General features: G+C 43.3%; 1 protein-coding gene across 1 annotated transcript in view; it reads right to left on the bottom strand.

The window, feature by feature from the left end:
• Window positions 1–14,989, bottom strand: part of PEPD (peptidase D) — a 294,060-nt gene that overhangs the window by 164,888 nt on the left and 114,183 nt on the right. The window contains exons 5-7 of the mRNA XM_085638402.1: window positions 7,568–7,615; window positions 6,458–6,519; window positions 3,724–3,768 (exon numbers count right to left, since the gene is read on the bottom strand). Coding sequence (XP_085494528.1) covers window positions 3,724–3,768; window positions 6,458–6,519; window positions 7,568–7,615 — 155 coding nt within the window. The remainder of the gene's footprint in view (window positions 1–3,723; window positions 3,769–6,457; window positions 6,520–7,567; window positions 7,616–14,989) is intronic.

Below are 14,989 nucleotides of genomic sequence, written 5' to 3'. Positions count from 1 at the left end.
CTAAACACTCTGGGGTTCTTCACTCCATACGCGGAGACCTGGCGAGGGTGGAGCTGGCACTGAAGGATTTCGATACATAGACTCTGAATGACGACCCCCTACATCATTGCACCAGCGAGCGATCCTCAAGCAAGAATTTCAAGACCTCACCCTTCGTGATGTGAACTACCTAGGCAAATATGAGCGGGCTCGTATTTACGGAGAGGGCGAGAAATCTGTCCGTACTCTGGCCAGACTACTATGGCCTACATATCAGGCATCCTTCATCACACATCTAAAGCTGGATGACGATTCTTCTGTCTCATGCAATGAAGATATAATTGGTGCTTTCCTCGCTTATTATACTCAATTATACACATCGTGCGGTATGACCAGAGATGATGCGCTGGCTGACTACCTGGCAGAGGTGGCTATGGTCTGGCTTAATGGGGGACAGTAACAGTTTCATGCTTCGCCTATCTCTTGCGATGAGATCTCACAGGCCATAGATGACCTAAGCGGTACTCGCGCCCCTGGCGTAGATGGCTTTACGGGCTTCTTTTATAAGACTTACAAGTCGCTGTTAGTTCTCCACCTATTAGAGGTCTACGCAGAGTCCCTGGAGCGTAGTAGCCTGCCGCCTCCCATGCTTGAGGCAGTGATTATCCTTCTACTTAAACCTGGCAAGACCCCTCACAACTGTTCTTCATACAGACCGCTGTCATTGCTAAATCATGACATTAAGATTCTTGCAAAAGTCCTACTATTCGCCTTTCCCTACTTGGGGACAAGATTGTCTCCCCACTACAGTCTGGATTTGTCCAGGGCCGCTACACGTTGGTTAACCTTAGAACGGTATCTGCCATTGTTAATCAGATATCTCTGGGTCTTCCTGCAGCGGCGGTCTTGTTAGATGACGAGAAGGCATTCGATTCGCTAGAGTGGCCTTTTTTTACATGCTAGACTTCAGAAACCTTTTTGACCTTGTTGTTTAGTATATAATGCCCCAGTGGCCCATTTAAACCTGAATGGCATCTTAAAGGATGGATTTGCATTGTTTTGGGGAATTCAACAGGGGTGCCCCCTGTCACCCCTACTGTTCATTCTTGCTATTGGCCCCACTACTGAAGCATTTTCAAAAGTAACATTTGGCGCATGGGCTGCGGTTCCATCACGGACCCCTTTTAGCTTCCCTCTATGCCAGGGGGCTTCAAACTGGGGGGCCTCAAGTGATCGGGGAGTGGGTCCCTGGCTCTAGCCAAAAGAAGCATTATGCTGATAACAGTGTATTTATTTTCAGCAGAACAAAAACAGCAAGCTGCTCTGTAAGGGGCCATCACGAACATATTTTGCCACTTATATCCTGGCTGGGAGGTGTCAATAGGGAAGGGACTCCAAATATTCTTCAAAAACTCCACCCCATTTCTAATAATCACACTGTGGATACTTTTACACGTTAGTAAGGACTGCCTGATCAAAAGAGTATGTCTGGCAATCATGTATTTAATTGCATTTCTAAAACAGTAAAATACCTTAACTGCAATGTTTAAATAAGTCTCGACATATTTACACATTGCCAGTTTATTAGAATAACTGTGAAAAGTTTGGAAGGGGGGGGGGGCCTGATAAAAAAAAAAATCCCACTGGAGGGGCACGACATTAAAAGTTGGAAGTCCACTGTGCTATGCTGTTGACGTGATGCTGTTTGTTAGAGAATCCGAGACTAACCTTATCAGGGCTTACCATCAATTGGAGTAAATCTGAAATTTTCCCTCTAACTGAAGCAACTACCTCCTACCCCTTTGAGTTTCCTTTGAAGTGGTGTGTGGGTCCCCCCAAATATCTCGGTATTTATCCCCATCGTACCAGTGAAAAGATTATACGCCTCAATTACGGCCCAGCGATTGATAAGCTATCTTCTTGAATCGATCATTGGATCAAACTCCCGCTGTCCATTGCCGGGAGGATTGCCATAATCAAAATAGTGGTACTACCCCGTTTTTTATATCTGTTTCTTAACATCCCAATTGCACTGACAAACAACTTTTGACACTTTGTGTAGTAAGCTCACACGTTTGGTGTGCCAACAAGCAGCATAGAATCACCTGACAAACTTCAAATATGCCCTATGCACGCTGGGGGTTTGGGGTTCCTGATCTCTATCTCTACTAAATTGTGGTGCAGGCATACTATTGGTTTTATCCTGATGCACTGCTTCAATGTTTAAAGCCAGAGGGGAATCAGACCCACCATATCCCCTTTCCACCATTATGTCGCACAGCTTTACCAGAGCTCCTACAGAAATACAGACGCTCCAGACCACCTATTGGGCCTGGACCAAACTCGGACGTTATTGGGGCTTCGACCTCTTGTGCTCTCCGCACATTCCTCTCCCGGATAACTCCTGCCTCCCCACGACGACAGAGACATTGACTAAGCGCACCTTGAATACATGCGGTCTCCACAGACTAGGCAGCCTTTTTGGGGATTCTGTGTTGGGATCTGTAACTTCCCTAATGGGAAGAAGTGCTGTCATTTGGACAGATTCATCAAACATAGACTACACAGTACCCTTCGTACAGAACTCCCGTCCTTTCCATCAGAACCTCTCGACTTCCCGCACTTACCATGCTCATCACGAACCCAGACATCGCTTATCTGATTTCACGATTATAGCACTCAGCTCTCCTATTGAGACCAACGGGGGAAGGGGAGCTTGAACAACATGGGAAAGAGACTTCGGTAACCCCCCCACCAGAAGGCACTTGGTGCTACTGATGCGAACAGACTAGTTTGGTATCCAGCTACCATCGGCATAAATTACTGCATTTAAAATACCAAGGGCCTTATTACGAGTACGGCGGTCCACAGGACTGCCGTACTCCTGGTGGCGGTCTGACCACCGCCACACTGGCGATCCGCCAGAAGGACTATGAGTGTGGTGGTCGGATCACCACGAGACCGCAAGCATCAAGGATCCCGCTGCACTGGTGATCTGGAAATGGGCAGGAATATGCTGGGTGTGCTGCTGCGGCACGCCGAGCATATTCAGACTTTCATTTCCAACACCCTTTTCATGGCAGTGAACCCGCAATGAAAAATGTAGCAGACATGGAGTTATGGGGACCCTAACAGGGCCCCCTGCCACTTCTGGGCCTGGGGTGCATGCAGGGGGCATATGTTGCAGCCCCCTGGAATTGCACCATGTTCCTGCACGGTATGGCATGCACAACATGGTGCATGCCACAACGCGCAGGAATGTGCTGCAGTCGCCGTCACGGCAGAGTTCTGCTGTTAAGGCACTTCTATGAGCCTAACAGTCCACCGCCGTGAGACCACCCGCCCGCCATGGATAACACTCATAAGCCAGAGGGCTGGCACACTACAGGATTGGTGATGCTCCTGTCGACGCAGCGGTGGCGGACCGACAGGAGGACCTCCAACATGTAATAAGGCCCTAAATGAGGGACTGCCCAAGAATAAAACATAAATAATCAGACACCGATAGGGAAATAGACAAAACATCCAAGAACACCACCGCGTGTCAACCCCATAGAAAAACATCAGCTAAAACCAATTAAAAGAAATAGGTTTAGTATTAAACTCTAAAATGCGGATAAAAACAGTCACTGAGATTAGTGAGACCACTTAGCTAGTCTATTTTCAAAACACAAATGTTAACAAATTAGCAAGGCAAAATTACATACATATTTGATGGTGCAAAAGAAAAGCATGTATACTTACCACTCCACTATTTCTGGATGAAGAATTGTGTTGTTCACTTGAAATCTAAGGATAAAGACAAAAATTGATGAACGTGCAAATTACAAATAGTTAAAATGTCAAAACATAAAGACTTCTTGCATCTATGAAAGTTTAACAATCTTGAATGAAATTGGTCCCACCAGGTACCACAAGTGCAGTCTTTCTGGAGGATTCACTTTCATCTACATAGCAAGGAATGATAAATAAGGATGGACGGACCATTCCGCCAGTCTAGCACTCTGCTGATGTACTGCAGGGTAAAGTGCTTGCTTCAAGCGGGATGGGCTGCCATCACCCAATAATGCCCACATGCCCCATTTTAGCCGTGGACTTCTGTGGCACTGGGCTGATTTTAATTTTTTTCCAAGCACAGCTCTCAGTCTCGGTTCAGATCAGCCATCGAAACCCACAACCGCTGCCCTTTCCTAGAAAGGGGGAGATAAAGAGAGGTTGAAGCAGGCTTCCCGGTGGTACTAAGTTAAGTACCAGGCATTGAAAGGCCATATTCTCCTGTGCTATCCTGTTTCGCTTCTTTTGTGCGCTATTATTGAGCTACCAATGTATTATAAATATACATGTAACCATTCTGCAACTGTATAACCATTAATGCCAAAATGTGTTTGTGCTAGTGTTTTATTAAAGTCAGATTGTATCCCCTCCCTCTCGTTTCCGTCCTTCCCAACTACTAGGAGTACTCTGTCCCGTACTGTACATCTGCAACATGATTTAGTTCTCAAAAAGAATTACAACACAAAAAAGTCATATTGTATCCGCTACCAGTATGTTGCTCCTTTCTGTGTGTTTTTATTGATCTGTACCCGATTGACATTGCTGGGGTTGGTTGGCAGCAGCCAGTTCAACACAACAGGTATCAGAAAAAAATCACCTTCAAGATACACACCTACGCCTACAAATGCCTACACAACACCGGACTCCAATACCTCAATGACAGAATCACCCTCCACTGTGCCCAAACAAAACCGCTGCTCCACCAACCTCCTCCTCGCCGAAACCCAGCGCCTCCGCAGAGCAGGGGGAAGATCCCTCTCCTACATCGCGGCCAAGACCTGGAACGAGCTCCCCACCGACATCAGACGTGCCCCCTCCCTGAACATGTTTAGGAAGACTCTGAAGACCTGGCTCTTCGACTGAAACGGAGCTGCTGACCCCCCTTCCCCAGCGCCTAGAGACCCTCACGGGTGATTAGTGCGCTTATAATTCCCCTGATTGATTGACTGAAATTGAACACTGAAAATTAGACCAGCAGAGTCCTATCCCCATACAGTTCCCCATCTTGACAGCCTCCAGGTATCACCTACACTGTTGCGCAGAGCTCATATAAGCTAGACCCAGAGTGTTGTGACAGCCAACATTCCCAACTTCTATAGGGTTGGCATTTTCTCCTCCACCAGAAGGGCAAGTCAGGCGGGTCTGGGGAAGAGGGGATTAGTCAAAATTGATCAGAAGATACATACTGGGTCACAGAGGCTTTGGGGAGAGATGCACAACACCTCGTAGTGGCACACAATTGTAATTTCTATGCTCTCTAAATACATTTCATAATAATTGTAGCTGAATCATTCACCTTCATATTCTCCTCTCGAGGACAAAGTGGAATTGCTCAATCCTTATGAGGGAGCGTGCTGCTCAGAAATCAATAAAACATAGATACTGGAGGCTGAGGAATGTTCAATGACCTTCGCTCCTAGTCTACAGGCAATTAACTTGGCTATTCCATCATACTGGGTCAAAGTAGCAAGAGAGCTAAGTAAAACTTACAAGCATTCTGATCAATAAAATGGTCTCTGCGGCACTGCACTTCAAGATAACATAATGTAGTGTCATGGCTAACTGTGTCTTTAGTGGTCTACCATTTCATTTGTCAATGTACCAACTTCATCTTTTAGAGATTTGCTGCCGATTTTCACACTACTCTAAATCATGATGTGAATGATGCATCTTCAACTTGCATAATGGATGTTTAACCAATTATCCCGGGACCTTAAGAGTTATACATATGTTGAAGTTGTCCGCTTGGGATGGATGTACGTTTCAGTCTTCCATTCCTGATTCCGCTTGCTTTCTACACACCATTGATCTCTGGAACCAATGTGAAGTCCTTGCTCCCGACGGCACTAGGAATGCTACCCGGCTGCTCTTTGGTCTCAGGGATTCTTTGGCATTTTCCATGAATCTCACTATGTTCCATGAGATGCTATCAGACTGAAATAGTCTAATTCTATCCTATAGTGACTTACTAATAAAAAGAACCAACTCAGTTTGCTTTTTCACTCACTGCTATCAGAACCTCATAGCCCAAAGAGGTTCATAAGGATCTTGTAATTTATCATTTTAGATGAGAAGCAGCATGGTATCCAAGACACATCTGTGTGGTGCTTAAGTAGCCTTTAGCAATGCTAACATCAACAAAATAGTTCAGCTTAACTCAGTCGTAAAGCTAACAGTACAAGAGCTCAGCATGTGCCTTGTGAAGAATAAATGTGAAAGTGTATACAGTGATGATTTTACCAACTGAGGATTTGATACATACAACGCCAAAAGAATAAAGGGTGATAACACAGATCATTACCAGGGTAATAGATGAAAAATTAAACTTTCAAATGACTGCATGAATAAAAGGCCTATAAGCTGGGAAAGTGTTTTGTCATATAGCAAGCTTGACAGTAAAAGTATGAGCTGTACATGCACTTACTGGCTAATTCCTTCAAATGAAGCTTCTTTGCAGACATTTCCACTATCGGTATTAACGCCACGCTGGTGGGAAAAGTGAGATAGTTAAGACAATATTTCACACTTTTGCTAGGTACTGACACTAAGATTTAGTCATTGACACTGCAGTATTCAATACTACAAACTGCACACCACACTTGTAAAGCTAGTGCAAGGGTTTGTCAATCAACACTCATAAAGGCTTCCCTGTTATATACACTGGTAATTATGGTAAGGGAGAAAGGCACTATTAAAAGAGAAAAAGACAGATTCGCAATAGTGAATGTAACTTGTAATTAAAAAGCTCCCAATGCTAGCATTCTCGTTGCAGTGCCTGCATTCCAGAAAATCGGTCCCTTCCTAATCTGGAACTGCTTCATTGCTGTTGCAATATGTGAGAAAGCAAAAAAGATAACAAGCTAAAATAGGTAAATTAATGTTACTATTACAGTGGCTTCACGGTGATGAAAGGTTGAATGGTTTGCCCAAATGTGAAATGGAAAATGTGATTAAGAAAATGAAGACAGTCAGGGAGGTAAGTGGACTAACACTACTGCAGACATCTTGGAGTCACCTGAAGGTTGAAGGGTCTAGAGAGTCCATTAGACTATCAAGTTTAATGAAATGAATACCACTGTGTGAGTTAGTTAAAACTGACGCAGTGCTGTCAGCATCTCGAGACGAGTCAGTTTACAAACTGCATAATATAGGTGCACCAATTACTTATTTGCACTACATATCTAAAAGGGATGTAAAACGATCATCAACAAATGTGTCATTAGTAAACAAACACTGTAGGCTGGTATACCTAGAGACATATGGGGCAATGGATACTACTGCCACCCAGTGTTGCATTAATTAGATCAGTAAATGTTTCCCATCCATCTCCACCTTAAATTGACTCTGCTAGGGTCATCATATCACAAAGTGCAAAGTTCTCCCGACTGAGCAATTGCAGAACTTTAGAAGTACGTAGAATATCCATTGGCACTGCAGGAACTTCAACAAACCACAACATGAGCACATTGCCTAACTTAAATAAGAGTAACATTTAGGTCTTTCTCAACGTGTAGACTGAATAACGATATTTTACCAGAGTTAGAAGAACGGATGGGTTCCTTGATGCCAGGACACTGGAAATCTAAAATTAAAACAGAACCACATGCAAATCAGGGTGATATTCAGGTGAAGTAGCAGGTTATAGACCGTATTTCCTTCGAAACTAACTTCTAGAAGGAAGGAGCAATACAAGGAAAAGACTTGGTAACAGCAGAATGATTTTGAAACGGATACTAATCAAATTAATTGTTTACATCTGAGGTGGGCCCCTCACAGGAGGAATAGAGATATTCGGAGCATAGAAGGGTCGTCATAGGTGTGAAGATGTTTTAGGAGCATCAATGAGTAGAGTATTGCTACTCAAATTAGGATTTTAAAATAGTTTGCAAATTTGCATGAGAAGGGGCTTGACTCATTAAACAAGCATTTGCATTGCAATAGGTCTCGTTTTTACGAGAGTTTGAGCTATTGGCATTGTAAATGACAATGCCTATATCTTAAACTCTAGCAAAAGCAAGACCTATTGCATTGTAAATGCAATTTTTGAAAAGCGCCCCATGCCGCGCTTTCACATTTATGTCGGCCACGCCTTTTTTTTTTTTTTTTTTAGACGAGCACGTCTAAAGAAAGGGGTGGGGCTGACATTAAAGTGAAAGCGCTGCATGGGGCACTTTTACCAAAAAAAAAAAAAGCATCTGTTTGTCAAGTTAACAAACAAATGCTTTTTTTTGTAAAAGTGCCCCATGCCATGGTTTCACTTTAATAGCGGCCGAGGACCTTTCTTTAGATGTGGCTCGTCTAAAGAAAGGGGCATGGCCGACATTAAATGAAAGCTCCATATGGGGCGTTTTTACACAAAAAATGTTTGCAATGCAATAGGTTGTCTCAAACTCTCGTCAATGCGAGACCTATTTCATTGCAAAGAAACGGCCATTATTGTCCCGGGCTCCTTTGAAAGTGAAAGCATGCATGGTGCGCTGAAAGTTGCAAGAAAGCATGTCGTGCCTGCAGTGCTAGAAACTAACTTAAGAAAATAGTGCTTACAGACTAAATAAGACATACCTAGTAACAACAGAAGTAAATCGGCTATCCTCATGGGAGGTTATAAATGAAGACAATGCAGTACTAAGGAGGGATCAACAAGCCTATTAACGAATCAGAAGCCTGCATTGACGAAGGACAATTACACAAGCCAATGAAAAATATGGGCAGAGAGTGGGATCGGTTTCAATTCCATATTCGAATACAGCATGCATCACAGAGCAGCACATACGCTGCCCAGGCTCGACCTAAAAATGAAGGTCTGCACAACCTTGAAAAGGCCAAGATATTGGTGAAAATGGTGAAACAGAAGTATGGATGATTACAAAAAGAGGGAGATCCTGGTTCGCTTCCACGCCTGGTAGCTTCAATGACGTGTAGTACTAATTGTGCACATTCACTTGAGAATGTACAGAGGGCCTGATTCTGAAGGGCTTTTGAGTATGTTAATTCACATTTTTATGCACAACAAAATATTTACAAAGAGCCCCATTTCTGATTCACAGTTTTGCCTCACAAACAAAAGTTTCAAGCACTGAAATGTGGCAAGTATGGCGGGATCTCTACATCCAAAAACCCAGCCTAAGATGGGGCTTGTCAGATGTTTCTAAGTAGGTCTTACTGCATAGACAGGTGCGCTCTGCAGGTAGTTTCACACCTTAAATATGAAACCAGATGAATATACTGAAAATTGATTGGAGTGAAGTTACATAATAGTGAGAATATTTTCATCATAGGGAAACAAAAAAAGTTATACGCTAATGCACAAATGCATCAAATGTACATATTCAGTATTGCAAACCTCTTACAATTCCACATGCTCAAATGCCTGTTCTTTCGACTACGCAAGGACATTTCCAACTTTCCCTGACCCTTCCTGGAAAACTTTGAGAATTCCCAGACAATAGCAGTTTGCTCAAAACCTACTAAGAAACGGATGAGACTGTATTTCTGCCCTTTATTCAAAGCTTTTGAAGATCTGGCCGAGAGAGAGGCAAGTTTGCCACAGGTGGATGAACCTGCAAGTTCTTGCTGGAGCATCTAAAGTTGCCAATCATTTTAAGCGGGTGAAGTTGTATTCATGCCTTAGGGTTTCACCAGGAAGATGTCTATAATTGAGATTTACCATATTTTAACAAATCTTACTTTAAAATAGCATTTAGGTGGGCATCGACTCGAATGCTGACCACCCTGGGCTCATGGCCAATGAACATGTTGTCTTTTAGCAAGTGACCAACGTTTAGTCTTTTTGGGGCCAATTGGGTCCAGAGAATAAGAAAGTGTCAAGAGTACACGGAATGTAAGTTGGAAGGATATATGTATTTCAACACTATTAGCAACTTATGCTCTGTAAACACCAATTCCCTTTGTTTCTAAGAGCAACACAATTTACTTTCTCTTTAGTTTATTTATTTATGTATTTATTGTATTGAGAAAGCGCACATTCAATCAGCAGCTTCTTGGCACTAACTAATGGTGGAGGCCTGTCGGGGTGAAATGTAAATTATGCGGATAAAATGTTCCAAGTTCCTGAAATGTGTAATTTCCCATTATGGAATTTGTGTTTTTTCCTCTGGGGGGACTAGAGAAACGTCTAACTGAGAAACATTTTCTTCTCCAACCACTCTCTTCCTCCGATTCTTTGTAAAATGCTGGCAAACTACACGTTTCACTTAATGCATACTTTCACGTAAACGCGCATAATGTTTTCAAAATTTTACAAAACCTGCAAAAATAAAAGATGCAATTTCGCAAACCACTAGCGAAGTTCAGCAGTTTAAACAATTACTATTTGAGTAGCTTAGATTTAAATTATATTTGAACCACAGGAGTTCATTTGCTTAAGGAAGGGACAAGGGCAGGGACTTCCTGCACAGCCTTTGCCCTGCCACCCATTCTACGATTTTCAAGGGGTGCACTTCAGCTAGATTGATGGGGGCAAAACAGAAGTCACAACTAAGTGCATCATTTTTAGGTTTGGCCTGGAGACAGATTTAGCTCCTAGTTCAGCCTTGCGGGTTTTTTTAGATCTTAAAAACCAACAAAAATACATACAAGCATGCAGGTGCTTTGGGTCTGCCTTCTTCATCCTCTGGTCATTTAAGGTGATATACAAATTTAGCTTCTGTTCACCACAGCATAGGACAATCATTCGACCTATTTCATCCACTGGCTGTCTTGCACTGTGAGTGATTACATTTTTATCCTGATCACATGTCCTCTGCACATTGAAAAGAAGTGCACTATTGGGCCAGGATTTGGGTGCCTGGCATTTTTTGTTTGTTTTGCGGATTACTTGTCATTCAGAAATAAAGTAAATAAATACATAAACACATTCCATGCTCGCCAAGGTTAGAGCCGTTTGTTTTGCCTATGCTTGTTGGACTTGTGTTTTTTTTTTTTTACCCGTTTTATGAGGGTGTATTTTATTCCTTTTTAGGTCTCGACCTACGCAGCACGCATGCACTGGTAGGCAAAAAGACCTTTAGCAATCGCTTTGGCTTTTCAGCCAAAAACGTGCACACGTTCCATTGCCTTCAATGGCAACCCGTGCACGTGTGGCGATTCACTTGCGGGAGCGAGCTTGACACCATATGTTTGTAATTAATTTGCAAACATATGGTGCCCCTGTTCGTTCCCCAATGGGAAATAGGCGCAGGCCCCCAACTGTCTTCCCTCCCTCTGCTGCTTCCTTCTTTAGCGCGAGTCACGCGTGCGTGTTTGTTTTCTCGAATGGCGCGCCTGTGCTTGTTTTGGGTTGGCGTTGCGTCCTACCCCCACCACTTTTATCTTCATATTTTCCTTGTATGAATCTTGCTGGTTAAACCCCTCTAGCTTTGCTGCATAGCTGGGAGTTATGAGTTTTTTGTTCGTAAACGGGAATTCCTGTTTTGTTGCCCAGACAGTGAATGATGTAATCTCCACCCCTCCTGCCTGTGTGGATAAATCAGAAGCCAGCAAAACATCCCAGTGAAGGGAGGCCGTAGCTAGAGCACGCCAAAGCAAGGTCTGTCCGGCTCGATAAAAGCAACGATTGCACATTGTGCTCTTATAGCCAAGTGTGGTATTTTTAAGTGATCGTTTCATTTACGTTTATAAATGATGCAGCTTCATGTAAAGGTTCGTTCAATAGTGCTCTGTTTTATTTTGATGTCGGGAAGTGGTTTTATTGTAGCTGTTTACATTGGTATATCCTTGAAACCAGGCTATTTTGAATTAAATGTAAAATGCACACCACATTTTCCCTCTGTGCCCACGTGTGCAGTGTTGTATATCGGAATGTTTATATATGTTTATGCCCAGCAAGTAAATTTAAATGTGGCCGAATAATGCTTGTTATTTGAAACAAGCGTACTAATAATAATTGTGCATTCACTCATTTATCATTGCAGTGCAAAGGTTACATTTCAGGTATCTTCTTAGTATAGCCTAAGTGTTGTGCAGTTTATCCAAATGGTTGAGGGATGGGCATCTTAAACAACTCAGTGCTTCACCTGGCGTGAGTCATGACCCTCACACACTTATCAGTGTTAAAATTGCATATGATATTCTGCAAATATGCATATATATTCCATAAGTGCATGTGTGTATATATATGTGTATATTTTTACACATGCTGTCACTTCATATAACCTGACGTGCTTATGGCTACATTTTACTCGAGATATTTTAGTGTATCTATGTGTGTTTTCTTTACTTGTAGTTATAATGAATAACACTATATTCGGCGGTTTGGTCACCCTCATATAATTTAGAGGGAGACAGACGGGTCCTGGCAACTCAAACCACACCCCTTTTCAAGAGGTCTTAGCAGAGACGCAAAGCTAATTCAGAGCCAAGCTGAATAACCTATCATCAGTGCGCTGTATCGCAGCAAGGTTATTATTCTAATTTCTTCTTTGCCTCGGGTCTCAGAAATGATCTCCAGATAATTAATGCTTTGCGATAGCCCTGCCAGAGACTGCGCGGTATCCATAGTGCGCGCACGTCATTTCCAACATCGGTGAAGTGATTAATTGCCTCAGTGGCGTTGATTTACATTTGATGGATTGGCTCTTGTACAGCGCTGGAGAAGGGGGTGTTATGATTGAGCTAACCATCTTTTGCAATATGTACTGAAATCATCACAGTGCGTTTAATACCTATGGCGCTTTTTCAGTTTCCGGACATTGAAAGCCTATCAAAAGCAGAAAATATGATTCTCGTTTTATTTCCATTCTCGGATTGGACATTACTCATTATTAATGACAAGGACAAGGGACGTAGAAGTAATGGGTAGTGGACTAGCTTTGGACATCAAGTAGTGATATTTATACAATGTGATGGTCTTCAACGTAAACCATTATCTGCATTGTATGATTTTTAGAGTTAGAGGAGTAGTCAGAAATCTGCTGCACTCATTTTAAGGTTTTGACTGGCTGTGGAGAGGTGAAAGAACATATTAAATGTCCTACTTTTGGATGGGTGATTGCGTAAATGGTTGTACTCTTGGCTGAAGTCCACTGTCCTTGTGTGCTCAGCTCTTGTAGGCCACATAAACCCTTTGCTTTTACTTTAGCCACGTCCTGTAAAATAAGCATTGGCATAGCCAATAGGTCTCGCTTTTGGGACCTTATAAGTATTTAGTTATGCAGCCCAATATCCTTGGTGCAACAATATCAACTGCTGCATGGCTAAACACTTATAAAGGTCCCAAAAGCGAGACCTATTGGCTATGCCAATGCTTGTTCTATATGGGATTGATTTTAGCATTGAATTGAATGGTTTTTCCTGATAATAAATGTATTAGGAGCGTTGGTCCTTTCTTATCACAAAGGTGTGTGTTTTGAAGCAAGGTGCCTTGGGTGGACGAAAAGAAGAGTTAGAGGTAATTGGCTGTCGGAGTGGACCAGGGTGTCTTTCTGCTGCCACTTTGTTTATGATTCGTATAATGCATACCTCGGCAGCAGGTGCCTTGACCCACTGAGCTGCTTGCTAAACTTCCCATCGCTCCCTGTGAACAATGGCACTTTGTCCTTCTCCCGAATACTTTCAATGCGCCCTAATGGGTTCCACTGATCAGATATCAAATTCTGCTTGCACGTCACAGGGAGCTCCGGGCCAGATGCACGCCCACAGCGTGCCGTGCAGGGTTTGCACGTGTGCCTCCTCGGACAGACTGCAGTCCAAGGTTCTAACGAGTAGGTGAAAGCACGCCTGTGGAATGCCACCAATTTACCCTGGAGCAAAGCACAGGCCATGTCTGAAAGTCCCATAACTGGCATAATAAAGTAACGGCGCAGCGGCTTTCAGGCCAGGGTAGGCCGCCGTTCTCGGGTTTGTTTTCATAATCTGTCCCTGCCAGGAATAACCAAAGGCCGTGGAGGGGGCGCGAGCACCTGGTCATGGCAGGTGAGGCCAGCCTGCGGTGAGTACCGCCACAGCTCACTAGCGTTACACGTGACGTCATTGGGCAAAATGGAAAGCAGCTTCCAGGTCATTGTAGATATCGATATATGAACAACATAAGGTAAAATATTCACCGGGACAAACCTCACCTTGTATCTCAACATGGGAGAGGTTGTGGCTTAACGGCTAGTGCGGCCGACATGGCAGCTGCATTTCGAGTCCGACGGAGGCTCTCAAACATCATGTGATACTGGGCAAGTCACTTAATGTCCCCGTGCCCAACAAGCATGTACGTACAAGTAATGTGGACAGCATACCATTAAGCGGTCACCATGGGGAAATCGCAAGCAGGAAATAAACCAAGTAGTCCCCAAGGGAAGAACTAACCAGCTACAGCGTAAGTAAGCTGTAGTTGGTCGATGCTACTTGGCAAAACTGGAAACGATGTACCAGGACAAGTAACCAATAAGGAGCCAGGAAAGATCAGGTGAACCAATCCCAAGCAGCAGGTGGGATTACATTCAATATAGTGTTTACTTTAGGTCTTGCGACAGCGCATGCGCTGTCTACGCTCGACCTAAAAAGGAAAGGGTGGTTCTGGTTGAAGTGACAGTGGTTGATGTCTACCTTCATGCAGAGGTTAGAGTCAGCTCAGAAGCCAAGGGATGCAAGCTCTTGAGCAAGCATGGTAGAAACATCTTCCATTTGTCATTTGACGTGGCATTTTGCACTGAATTTTAGGTGATGCCCACTGGAAAAGAGGATAGAGTCAGGCTTTTCAGAGTTCCACTTCAAGCGGTTTAAAGACATCCATTTGTGTATGTTTCATTAATACCCAAGTCTTAGGATGTTGGCAAAAGAGGTGATTTCCATTTATAGAAGGGTATCATTAATATATTGGTGGATAAACACACCCAATCCCTCTATCATGACTCACAGCAGCACCATGTAGGAATTCAACATCAAGAATGGAGACTTTCGAGAAGTCACCGGAGACCATGTCAGGGTCAGATCAGTAATTACCCAT

This window comes from Triturus cristatus, chromosome 12 (assembly GCF_964204655.1).
Source record: "Triturus cristatus chromosome 12, aTriCri1.1, whole genome shotgun sequence".
In the NCBI taxonomy this organism is placed as follows: domain Eukaryota; kingdom Metazoa; phylum Chordata; class Amphibia; order Caudata; family Salamandridae; genus Triturus; species Triturus cristatus.
This window is presented reverse-complemented; position numbering and strand designations above follow the sequence as displayed.